The sequence below is a fragment of the Triticum aestivum genome, chromosome 6B, assembly GCF_018294505.1.
Source record: "Triticum aestivum cultivar Chinese Spring chromosome 6B, IWGSC CS RefSeq v2.1, whole genome shotgun sequence".
Taxonomy (NCBI): Eukaryota; Viridiplantae; Streptophyta; class Magnoliopsida; order Poales; family Poaceae; genus Triticum; species Triticum aestivum.
In genome coordinates this window covers 158,081,272-158,093,644 of record NC_057810.1, presented here as the reverse complement: position 1 = coordinate 158,093,644, position 12,373 = coordinate 158,081,272, and the positions used below count along the sequence as shown (strand labels likewise).

Below are 12,373 nucleotides of genomic sequence, written 5' to 3'. Positions count from 1 at the left end.
TGAGCCAGACTCCCACTCGGAGGCTTAGCTGCGAATCCGTTTCGCCTAAGTTATCAAAATCCTACCGAGTGGTAAGCCAGACTTTCACTCGGGGGCTTAGCTGCAGTCCAAGCACTCGCCTAAGTTACAAAAATCCTACCGAGTGAAGAGCAACCCTCTCACTCGGAGGCTTAGCTATAGTCCAAGCACTCGCCTAAGTTATAAAAATCCTACCGAGTGAAGAGCAAACCTCTCACTCGGAGGCTTAGCTGCAGCCCAGTGCTAGCCTAAGTTATCAAAATCCTATCGAGTGAAGAGTAAACCCCTCACTCGGGGGCTTAGCTGCAGCCCAGTGCTCGCCTAAGTTATAGAAATCCTACCGAGTGGTAAGCCGGGCTTCCACTCGGAGGCTTAGCCGCAGCCCAGTGCTCGCCTAAGTGGACTAAAGAATAAGTCGATTGCAGTAAAGGCGCCTTGCTTTGAACCTGCAAAAGACATTTCGAGCCAAAAGCAATCGTATTCAAGCACCAAATTCAAGTTTGAATCGATATCTAAAGGAACCGAAAGTGCTCAGGCGTTAAGCCTGTTAAGGTTTATCGGTTACAATTCCACTCGGCATACCGAGGCAAATTTAAAGCGTCGAGCCAGAAGAAGTTTTTTACCCCTCTTGTGGAGGGCTAGAAGGTGCAATGAACTCATCAAGGTCAATTCCGTCGGCGATCCGAGTGGCAGCCGCAAGGAAAGTTTCCATAAAGGACCTGAAGTCGTGTTTCTTGGTGTTGGCCACCCGAAGGGCCGCCAGCTTCTCTTCTCGCGCATCTTTACAGTGGACTCGGGCCAGACACAGAGCAACATCTGCACCACATCGAGCCGAGGACTTCTTCCATTCCTGCACTCGACCAGGGATCGTGTTCAAGCGGGCCATCAGCGACTCAAGGTCATTCTGAAGTGTCTCCCCAGGCCAGAGCGTCGAGTCGATGCGAGATGTGGCGGCCTTCAGCCTTGCGAGATAGTCCACGACAGCTGCAACACGAGACTCCAGTCGGAAAACATCCATGGCAACTTCGTCGTTCACAGGAGAATTGACGGGGTCGAGGTTTGGCTCCAGCCGGCTAGTTTCTTCTTCAAAGTTTTGGCAAAATTCTGCAAGGATGATCACTGAGTCAAGGGGATGGTCGAATGGAAAAACCACAATTGGAAATGTTTGCCGAGCATAGAGGTTTACCTTCAAGCATAAGAAACAGCTTCTTGGCAAGACCACTCAGGAAGGCCTCCAGATCATTTTTCTTCCCAGTCAACTTACTGACTTGGTCGGTCAGGGCAGCTTTATCAGTTTTTAGTCGACTGACCTCCTTGTTGGCGATCCCAAGAGCAGCTTTCAGATTGGTATTGTCTTGTTCAAGCTTGGTGACTGAAGCTAACTTCTCGTCAGCAAGCTTGATCTTCTCAGCTAGTTCGAGGTCTTTCTTCTATTGGGCCTCCCTTACCTTACCTGCAAGTTACAACAAGATCAGATTTTGAAACAAGCAAGGGGAAAAGCAGTCGTCAGGGTCTCACCAAACATACCTTCGGTCTCCTCCTTTGCCTTCGTCAGCTTCTCCTGAACCAGCTTCAAGCTCAGCTCGAGTTGAGTGTGCTTGTTTTCCAGCTCAGAGTAGCGAGCCACAAGATCACAGGAGTTCTGCGAAGAACCAATCGACTAAATGTCAAATATAATTCACTTCCGAGTGAAAAAGGAAAAATCACACGTTTTTAAGACTACAGCCGAATACAAGCATTCGACCGTAGTCTCGGGGACTACACCCAGTGGGTGCACTCAGCGTGCCCCCACTAATCCTGTTGAAGATAAAGTCGACCAGTCGACCTCAAAAAAAAGAGAGATGTATTCTTTAATACTGTAATCAACTGCAAGCAGTCGACCACAGTCTCGGGGACTACACCCAGTGGGTGCACTCAGCGTGCCCCCACCGGTTTGTGAAATCCAGTCGACATAGTCGACTGACAGAAAGATTGACATCATAAAGCCTAAGGCCGACTGCCAGCAGTCGACCTTAGCCTTGGGGACTACACCCAGCGGGTGCACTCAGCGTGCCCCCGCTAACACGGAGTTTAATCGACACACCCAGTGGGTGACTACTATAAATTCCGGAAAGGAAAAGTTTTTGGTAGCATATCCAACAGAACAAACGGTGGTCGACTGACCTGAACATTGCTTTGGAGGGCAGAACTGGCGTCATAAGCTGCCTGGCTCGCATCCCGGATGGTCTTCAACTGCTCCATCATGATTCCCGCTTGGCGTATCGCCTCCTTCGCCGCGCCAGCTTGGTCCTCTGGGATGTGGTGCGTCGTGAAGAGGGAGGGCTGCTGAGCACTCGTCAATGGATCTGCGAAGGACACCGTGTGTCGAGTGGTGTTCTCTTCTTCCGCAATCAGAATCTCAGGCGCCGTCACATCCTGGGGCACCTTGCTGGCGGACGCTTTCCTACTCCTTCTGCGCTTCAGCGGTTCCTCATCCTCATCATCATCAGGGAGATTGATAACAGCATTGGGTGGAGCTACGGAGAAGAATCAGGATCAGAGATCGTGAGTCAGTCGACTAAAAACGGCGTTAAGAATATAGTACCTGGTTTCGAAGTTGCTGCGTCCTCCATCTCATGGTCATCAGCCCGGGCTGAGGTCTCAGAAGTAGCAGCACTGCAACTCCAAAGAATCAGTCGACTAACTTCAGCGTCAACCAGAGACAAAGTTCACACAAAATAAGAAGACTTAAGAAGCACGATTACCCTGATATGGTGGGGATGGACACCTTCATCTTCGGTAGGAGCTTGATCGGCTTCGACGGGGCCGCCCTGGGCTGCTTCGGCGCCTTTTCAGTCGGCACTGGAGAGGTGGTCCGAGGGCGTTTGGTCGACTGAGCAGCGGTCGCAACCCCCTTACCACGTTCAGTCGAAGGGTCATGGACAAGCTTCGACCGCCTTTCTGAGCGCGGTGGTACGATCTCCTCCTCCTCTTCTTCCTCGTCTTCAACGTCATCTTCATCACCGTCATCATCATCATCGTCATCATCATCCTCAGCAACGTCCGAGTCCCATTCCTCTTCTTCCTGGCTCTCGCCCCCACTCGCCTCACCCTCCTCAGTCGGAGCTTGTGCCCCATTGGGCATCGAGTACAGCTCGGTGAGGGCCTAGCAGATATCAAGACGAGGATCAATCGACCAGTCGGCAGGATAAACAGAAATGAATGTGACAAGAACACAGTGGAGAGCAGAGCAAGCGTACCTTGTTTGGATCGCTGTTGTGGTCGAGTGGAGGAATCCTTCTGACTCCGCGTGGGTTATCCTTGTTTCCGGTAACGGCTACCATCCATCTTTCCAGAGTGACATCGTCGACTGCTTCTGGATGGACTCGAGTCTCGTCTTCAGTCCCACAGTACAACCACATGCAGTGGCTCCGGAACTGAAGGGGCTGGATGCGACGCCTAAGGAAGACCTCCAGGAGATCCATGCCCGTCACTCCCTCCCGAACCAACTGCACCACGCGCTCCATCAACATCTTCACGTCAGCTTTCTCCTCCGGAATCAACTTCAGAGAGGAGGGCTTGTTCACTCGGTCCATGGTAAACTGAGGAAGTCCACTCGACTGCCCCAGCGTCGACTGGTCCTGGCAGTAGAACCAGGTCTACTGCCAGCCTCTGACTGACTCGGGAAAGGTCATGGGCGGGAAGGTGCTCTTATTCCTCACCTGGATCCCTAGACCCCCACACATTTGGACAACTCAGGTTCTTTCATCGCCTGGGCTCGCCTTCTTCACGATCTGAGAGCGACACGTGAATATATGCTTGAACAAACCCCAGTGCGGTCGACAGCCCAGGAAACCCTCACACATGGACACGAACGCGGCAAGATAGGCGATAGAATTTGGGGTAAAGTGGTGGAGCTGCGCTCCAAAGAAGTTCAAGAAGCCACGGAAGAAAATACTCGGCGGCAAAGAAAATCCATGATCAACATGGGTGGCCAAGAGCACACACTCACCCTCTTCTGGCTGGGGCTGCCACTCCTTCCCCGGAAGCCTCATAGCTCCATGAGGGATCAAGCCCTCGTTGGCCATGTCGAGGAGATCTTTTTCTGTGATGGCCGACTGGATCCAGTCTCCTTGGACCCAGCCCTTCGGCAGGCGGGATCTGGACGAAGACCCGCCGCGGCTGGTAGATCTCCCCTTCGCCTTCTCCGACGCTGACGCCTTCTTCGCACGTTCTAGCGCCGCCGTCTTCTCCTTGGCCATGGTTGCCGGCGAGATGCGCGAGAGGAAGTTGTGCGGGGGCGAGAGCGAGCGCGCTGGACGGAGACGAAGGGAGCAGAGAGAGAGAGAATGCTGAGGCACAGTACAAAAATCCTCGCCGGGCGCATTTATAAGGTCCCTTCCGAGTGGATGACAGGTGGGCCCGGTCGATCTAATCATATCCAGGAACAGTTATGCAGACGGGATACGTGGCGAAGAAAGCGGCGCGGAGATCGAGGCGTCTATGTCCCGTCCCATCCGAACGCCGCGGTCCGCTCCGCTTCGCGTGCGTCCCCAAATTTCGCATCCCGCGGAATCCGCGAACATCAGATCAGTCTGTCAGACGCGGGGTTTCCCGCAATCCGTCGCTCGGAGATCGTCGAAGCCCGAAAGATCACTCGACGAAAGAAGAGAATGGATCGAGTCGACTGAAGATAAGTTGCTCACTATCGACGAAGAGATTCTTTGGTCCAGAACAACGCACGACCAGAGTGCAAAGGTTAATCGGAAACAACATCAACTCCTTCCTCACTCGAAGCCTCAATCCATTCGGGGGCTAATGATGGGGTCATGTACCTAGGGTAGGGTCATGAACCTGATCTAAGTACCTTACCCAAGGACACCCTTAGAAGAGGTCGCCTTCCAGTCGACCAACGAGGGACTCACTCGACTGACTTGAAGGACTCGACCATGAAGACTCACTCGACCACCAGAAGGTCAAGAGGCACTCTGCACTGCAACGGCCTGTAATTAAGTAGACTTTATGGTAGTAAAGACACTTTATGTGGGGCGTTATCAGTAACGCCCCGGACTTAACTCACCTTAAACCCTCTCCTACGTGGGCTGACTGGGGTCCCGGCGCACTCTATATAAGCCGCCCCCCTCCACAGGTAGAGGGGTTCGGCACCTTGTAACTCATATACTCATAATCCACTCAACCGCCTCCGGGCTCCGAGACGTAGGGCTATTACTTCTCCCGAGAAGGGCCTGAACTCGTACATCCCTTGTGTTTACAACCTCTCCATAGCTAGGACCTTGCCTCTCCATACCTACCCCCCACTCTACTGTCAGGCTTAGAACCACGACAGTGAGGTCGAGGGCGGCGACGGTGAGGTCGAGAGCGGCGGCGGGCGGCGGCACTGAGGTTGAGGGCAGGCAGCGTTGGTGAGGGCAGGCTCGGGCGGCGGCGACAGAGGAGTTAGGGGAATAGGGCCAGGGGGAGTGGGGGGAAAGGAGAGGACTTAGCAAAATTTTGAGCCCGCGTGTGGTTAAGTTGAACTAGCAGTAGCATTGTTTCGTAAAAGCGCTATAGCTAATTAGCTATAGCGCGTTTTATAAAAACACGTTGTTGCTATAGGAAGCAGATTTCTTTTGTTTATCCTTACATTTTTTTCATTTCTCTGTTTCCTACTTCTATCATTTTCATTTATTTTTCTAGTTTTTTCATTTTTCTTTTCTTTCTTAGCAGTAGCGTTGTACGCAGGAAACGCGCTGCAACAATGAGTATAGCGATAGCGCGCTTTGCTCGAAATCGCTACTACTACTCCTAGCCTACCGCCAACACGGTGGATATTATAGTGGTAGCGCTTGTTTCTGAACACGCGCTACTGCTATAGTTTAAGCTATAGCGCGCTTCTCACGAACGTGCTACTACAAATTAGCAGTAGAGCCCTATTTTAATCGACGCTACTGCTATACCACTGTGTATAGGGTTTTCCCTAGTAGTGTACGTTCCCCAAAAGTTTACCCTCGGGGCTGAGGGTATGTACTAGTAGCTATGTGTTTGATCTCTTTCTCTCTCTAGTGTTCTTGATTTGGCACGATCTTAATGTACCACGAGCTTTGTTACTATAATTGAATCATATGGTGTTTCTCCCCTCTACCTTCTTCTGATGAATTGAATTTTACCCTTGAGATTTCACTATTATCGGGTCGAATACTATTATGGATTTGAGAACACTTGATGTATGTCTTGCGTGGGATGCCCATGGTGAAAATGTGGTATTCTATTGATTCATTTGATGTATGCTTTGGCACTCAACTTGCGGATTCCCGAGGTGACATTAGGGTAATCTATGCATAGGGGTTGATGCAAGTTTTCGTCCTTGTTTCTCTGGTAGGAATCTTGGGGCACTCTTTGACGTTCTTTGTGTTGGATTGAATATTATGAATCTGAAGTTGTTTGATGCATATCGTATAATTGACCCACGGATACTTGTGGTGACATTGGAGTATCTAGGTGACATTATGGTTGATTGATGTGTGTCATATGGTGTTATTCTACTACGAACTCTAGGGCTGTTTGTGACACTTATAGGAATAGCTCAATGGATTGATCGAAAAGAATAACTTTGAGGTGGTTTCGTACCCTACAAGCAATTTCATCTTATATTCTCCACGATAGAAACTTTGGAGTGACTTTTGTCGCATGTTGAGGGATTGCCATATGATCTAATTATGTTATTATTGTTGAGAGAACTTGCACTAGTGAAAGTATGAACCCTAGGCCTTATTTCCTATTATTGAAATACCATTTTCGCTCACTTTTACCGTTAGTTACTTTGCTGTTTTTATATTTCCAGATTACAAATACTTATATCTATCATCCATATTGCACGTGTATCACCATTTCTTCACCGAACTAGTGCACCTATACAATTTACCATTGTATTGGGTGTGTTGGGAACACAAGAGACTCTTTATTATTTGGTTGCAGGGTTGCTTGAGAGAGACCATCTTTATCCTACGCCTTCCACGGATTGATAAATCATGGGTCATCCACTTAAGGAAAATTTGTTACTGTCCTAGAAACCTTTGCACTTGGAGGTCCAACGACGTCTACAAGAAGAAGGTTGCGTAATAGACATCAAGCCTATACACATCGCCCCCAAGGAGCCCTCCTGGTGGCATCAAACACTGCCTACTCAGCCCAGTCACTCCTCTGGACTTGTTGGGATCCCCGACCCAACCATGGAAGAAACTCAGAGGCGTGGTGAAAGAACTAGGGGGCGTCAAGACTGATGAAGGCCATGAGAAAGACGTGATGAGCTACATGATTGAAGATTAGTCGAGTAGCGTTATTACAGAGGGAAGATGTAGTAAAAGTGGCAGGAAGTCCTGCACTCCCTCCTGTATAATCTTTCTCTTGCCTGATGTATAAGAATTTAATCCTATGTAATCTGGCGTCTGAGCATGCTGAAACACATGCTCCCGGCGAAAAACCTATGTACTTGACTCTCTTCTGATTTCATTTATAAAATGGGACGGCGGGATTGACACCCCCTTTTATCTAAAAAAACATATGACGTACACGCATGCTGTATAGGGTCCAGCGGGGCAACCCCAATACATAAGAAAGTGTGTATGTTTTGCCAAATTCCATATTGCCTTTTATATGTCTTTTTGGAGGGGGGGTTGTATGGAAGCAGCAAGGCTCCTTTAAATTTAGATAGATAGGCTCATAAAATGTGATCCAACGTTGGAGTTACCATCAAAATCACCTCAGCTTTGGCCTCACAAAGAAGAAACAATAATTTTACGAACTAGCACATTTTTTCTTTTCAACAAACTGGAAACCTCTCACATCAGACCAATAAGAGTATCTCCAGCCGCGCCTCCGATAGGCCTTCTCCAGGCGTTTTTTCCGCGCCGTCGTTCAAAAATCGGCCCAGTCGCGTCCCCAGGAGCCCGTTTTTCGCTGGTTTGGGCCGAAACTGGCGCCGATGGACCCAGGCCGAATCCAGCGCCCTGGGCGGCGCCGGGGCTAGCGGTTTTGGCGCGAAAGAGCCGCGGGCCAGCCGCGTCAGCGACACCGCGCCTCGTCTTCCCCCAGGATGCCTCAGTTTCCCGCGGGGACCCAATGGCAAGGTTGTCGCCGGTTAGCCCTGCCATTGATTCCTCACAGGCGACGCAGCGACGCCTCCCCTCCCGCCACGCGTACACACGGCGCGGGCTATAACACCAGCGGCTCCCCCTCGCCGGTGGCCAAACCAGCCCGAGCCCAGAACCAGCCGCCGATCTCTGCCTCTCTCCTGTCCGCCGTCGAGCTCTGCCTATCTCCCTCCCCCCCCTTTCCCTTTCCTCAGCGATGGCCGAACTTTTCCCCGGAGACGCCGCGGCGGCCAACGGCTTCGGCCGCCGCTCGTTTCAGGAGTGGGAGGCGTACCTCCTCTTCGAGGCCAACATCCCGGCGCCGCCAGACATGCGCGCCGGGCGGACGGGGTGGAGGCTCAGCAACGGGGGTGTCCTCATTCCCCGGTGCCCGACGTCGACGCGCGCCCCGACATCTTCGCCGCCGAGGTCGACCGCGTGCAGGCGTCCATGACGGAGGAGCAGCGCGCCCTGCCCCAGTACGCCGCCGACAACCACTCGTCGTGGGCGGAGTACTTCCAGCGCCGGCAGGCGCAACGGCTGGCGTCCACGAACGGGGCACCGGTGGTAGGCGGCACCAAGAACAACGACGGGCGCCGCGTCTGGTGGGGCTCCCGGGCCGCACACTCCACGAGGTACTAGCTTACCTCGAGGACGACAATGACCCGCCGTTGGCATACCCTGCAGCCCTCCCCCCCCGCCCCCCTTCCCCTGCCGGAGCGCCGGGCCATGGGTGCCCAGGAGGTTCGGCTCCTCCTCTCAGTCCTCCTCCCGCTCCTCCTCCCACTCTTCCGGCTCGCCGGTGCTGTTCAGCGTGAAGGCCGAGTCTGGCGCGGAGACGTCGCTCGGTCCGCGCACGCGCAGCGCCGACATCGTCATCAACGAGGGCGGTAGGCGCGCCTCCTCCTCAGCTCCTCCGCGCTACGTCAAGCGAAAGACGGAGCCGGGGCTCGCGGCCGTCAAGGCGGAGCCGGGGCTCGCCGACAGCGTCAAGGAGGAGGAGCTCGATGACGCAGCGGCCCTCAAATGGGCGTGCGATGACTGGGCACGCATGGAGCTGGAGCGTCAGCGCCTCGCCTACGAGCGCTTCGAAGCTCGGCGCCGTGGCCGGGACGAGGGAGGCATCGTCGTCCTCGACGACAGCGATGACGACGCGCCGCTGCCACCAGGCCGCCATGGCGACGCCGGGTAGGGGTCCAGCAGGGGCGGCCGCGCCATCAAGAAGGAGAAGGCCGCCGCTGACGACGAGGATGGCGGCGACGTCAGCGACTTCGCCGCGCTCAGCGACTTCTTCGCCCCTTAGATGGTTTTTTTTAATAACTTATGTAACGTCGAACATGTCGAATATACGTCAAGTTTGCCGAATTTAGCCGAACATTTTGTTCAATTTACCGAACTTTGCCGAATTCTGTTTTTGTTTTAAATCCGCGTCTGAAGGGTCTGGGGTGACCCTGGGAGGCTGGAAACCCGCTCGAGTCCGTGCTGATTTTAGGGCCGGCTTGCCTCAGCGGGCGCGTAAATCGCCGCCTTGAGGGGAGATGCTCTAAGGACACCAGGCGCTCATTGCACGAGCCCCACCTACCGAGTCCGGTCAAAAAAGCGCGCGGCAACCCTGGTGTATGCTGATGAAACAGGAACAGTGAAGACCCCGCCCCACAAATCAAACGCCCGAGCGCCCTCCCGGCATCCTCTCTCCCTCACTTCTCCCCAACCCAAATCGCTGCAGTCTCCCCCGGGTGCGGCGACGACGCAGGAGCTGCCGCCGAAGATGTTCCTGGAGCAGGTCCTCGGGCACCTACGGGGCGAGGTTCACCGTAAACGCTTCCTCCCTCGGCCCTCGCGGCCGAAGGTCTCCTTAATTTCCTCCTGCTCCGCGCTTTCACGGACTGACGGGCGTGGGTGTTGTGTGGCTAATGCAGAGGCGCTGGGGGGATGGTGTGATGCGCGATCTGGACATCTCCCTGCGTGACCAGGTACGTCCGCACTACTGCTGCTGCTCTTCTTCTTGTTCGTAGAGCCCGGTGCTTGATGCTCTGGTTATTAATGGCGGCGGGTTCCTGATTTGGGGGGTACCGCTGCAGGGCCCGGTGGGCTCGCTGGAGGATACGCTGTTCCAAAGTTGCAGCTTGTTCGCGTCCGTGGCCCGCGTCGTGAGCGGCGCGGCATCAGGCGTCGGTGGAGGATTGCTCGCTCTCTGGTTTGCGACGGGACAAGGTGAATCCATTATCGATCTACAAGTAATGGATTGCTTGATTTGTTGTGGCCGTAGCAAATGAGAACCAATCACCTGAAGTTTTTAATGCTGGACACAGTTACTTTGCGCAATACAAATTTGTGTTAAATTCTGTATTAAGGTCAGTATGATTAAGGTACTACCTCTTGTTCGATTTAGTTCAAAAGAAAATTGCATGTAAGAATGTCTTAGCAAACATACACGTTAAGACATATATACCAGTTTTGATACAAATTTACCAATGTTGTGGATATGTACACGGCCTTCGCTGTTATACTCTGCATATAGAAATGATAGAGTGAACTTTTATTATACCTGCAGATTGAAAAGAGTGAACATTTAGTACAGTAAAATACTACCTCACCATGCCCCTACACATTTAGTAAGCTATTCAGAACAGAATACTACCTCAATCGAACGCCTATTTCAATTATGCAAAAATGAACAAATATCCTTGAGCGCACAGGTGTTGAACACTGTAAAGCTACACAAGTATGATTGTTGAGTTTGCTGCTGCAGGGACTCGCCGTTGGTATCATACATGCAGATGCTTACTTATACTCTTTTGTGCAGTTCAGAAATTTCTTGGGGCTCCACGTCCTCCTGGAATACTGATGTTGGGCTACGGTTGCGGTAAACCTGAAGGCTTTCAACCTGCCACTGCCCCCTGTAAATTAATATTCATAGTGACGTCTGTAAAAGCATTTTATGGTATATATGCACTAACAAGTACTTAGAACCTTCCAAATTTTGGGTTTTAACTGAACCTGCTAGTATGTTCCAGCTTCTAGTTTGTGCCATAAAACATGATCTGGATATGAACATGGACTCAATCTCAGAAATCACTTCATGGTTGACTCTTTCTTTATACGGTGTCCATGAACCAACGTTTTGTCTTTTGCACTGGAAGTGCTAATTCCATGAAGCTATATTTCAGGTTGTTTTTCCTTGTACATGAAGATGCTGTATTATGATCTCCAGAAGGATTTTGCTGCAATGCTTTTGGAGCATGGAGAAGAACACACGAAGAGGGAGCTAGCTAAAATGTAAAGTTTGTGAACTAATGCATGACGCTTTACATCTTTTTCCTCAATATCTGACTTGGCTGTTTCAACTAACAATTTGATCCATTCACAGAATACTCAATAACCATAGCACTGACAAGTCACTGGTTGAAGTTCTAAAGAGGCACTATGTAGCTGATCATCTGTTGGGTGATGAGCATCAAGAGAAGCAACTTTTCAGGTGGCGCCAACGCCATTCGTATGTGGACAACGCTTTTATGGAAAGGTTGAAGGAGGAACTTATAGAAGTGGTGAAGAAGAAAGATATAGAAAGGTTGGAGAAGTCTGAAGCAAACAATGCCGATGCTGAGGTCGAATCAAGTGCAAACGTTGTAAGTTTAGTTTTATTTGCAGCTTGTTAGATCCAAATAATACCCCTTAACATCGGTAGTACTAGAAGAGGTCGGATAGCCAAATTAACCAACAGTAACTCAGTGAGTGCCTGCTTCTATGTTCACGTTTGCAGGGATTATTTGAGGAGGATCCACTGGCTTGTGTGCTTGGCACTCCAGACAGCAACAGGAAGATGGACATGTTACTGGCAGCGTCGTCTCCAACATCCTGAAAACTGCCCCCGTCTCCGACATGCTGGAAAATGCTGCATTATGATGAAGCCTTCTCAGCGGCGTGGAGAACACTACGGTTAAAACTTCCAGGTGTGCGTGCAACTGTACTTGGCATAGTTGCAGCCTTGCAGGTGCGTTATGTGTGTGTGCGCACGCAATTCAACAAATGGACACGCGTTAAATTCGGTCGAAATTCACAGCATGCTCTCGCAGAACTGTGGGCTCGTTCGCTGGATATGCTTGCTAATGAACACGTTTCTCGTTCCGCCTATGAGGTGTGGTAGGATTTGTCAAGGCTGTTGGATAATGAGCAACTGCATTCACAGGAGGGCCAAAGGCCAATACATATACATGTGTAGGGTAAAGTGAAAGAGACCCCTTATA

General features: G+C 51.5%; 1 protein-coding gene across 1 annotated transcript; it reads left to right on the top strand.

Moving 5' to 3' along the window:
- Positions 1-9,789: 9,789 nt before the first annotated feature.
- Positions 9,790-12,286, top strand: LOC123133833 (uncharacterized; the record flags this gene model as incomplete). The annotated part of the gene is given in 7 exon segments (XM_044553238.1): positions 9,790-9,933; positions 10,046-10,099; positions 10,208-10,340; positions 10,933-10,992; positions 11,297-11,405; positions 11,497-11,755; positions 11,890-12,286. Coding segments are annotated over 7 exon segments (858 nt in total), but the record flags the coding sequence as incomplete, so codon positions are not given.
- Between the last annotated feature and the right edge of the window lie 87 nt (positions 12,287-12,373).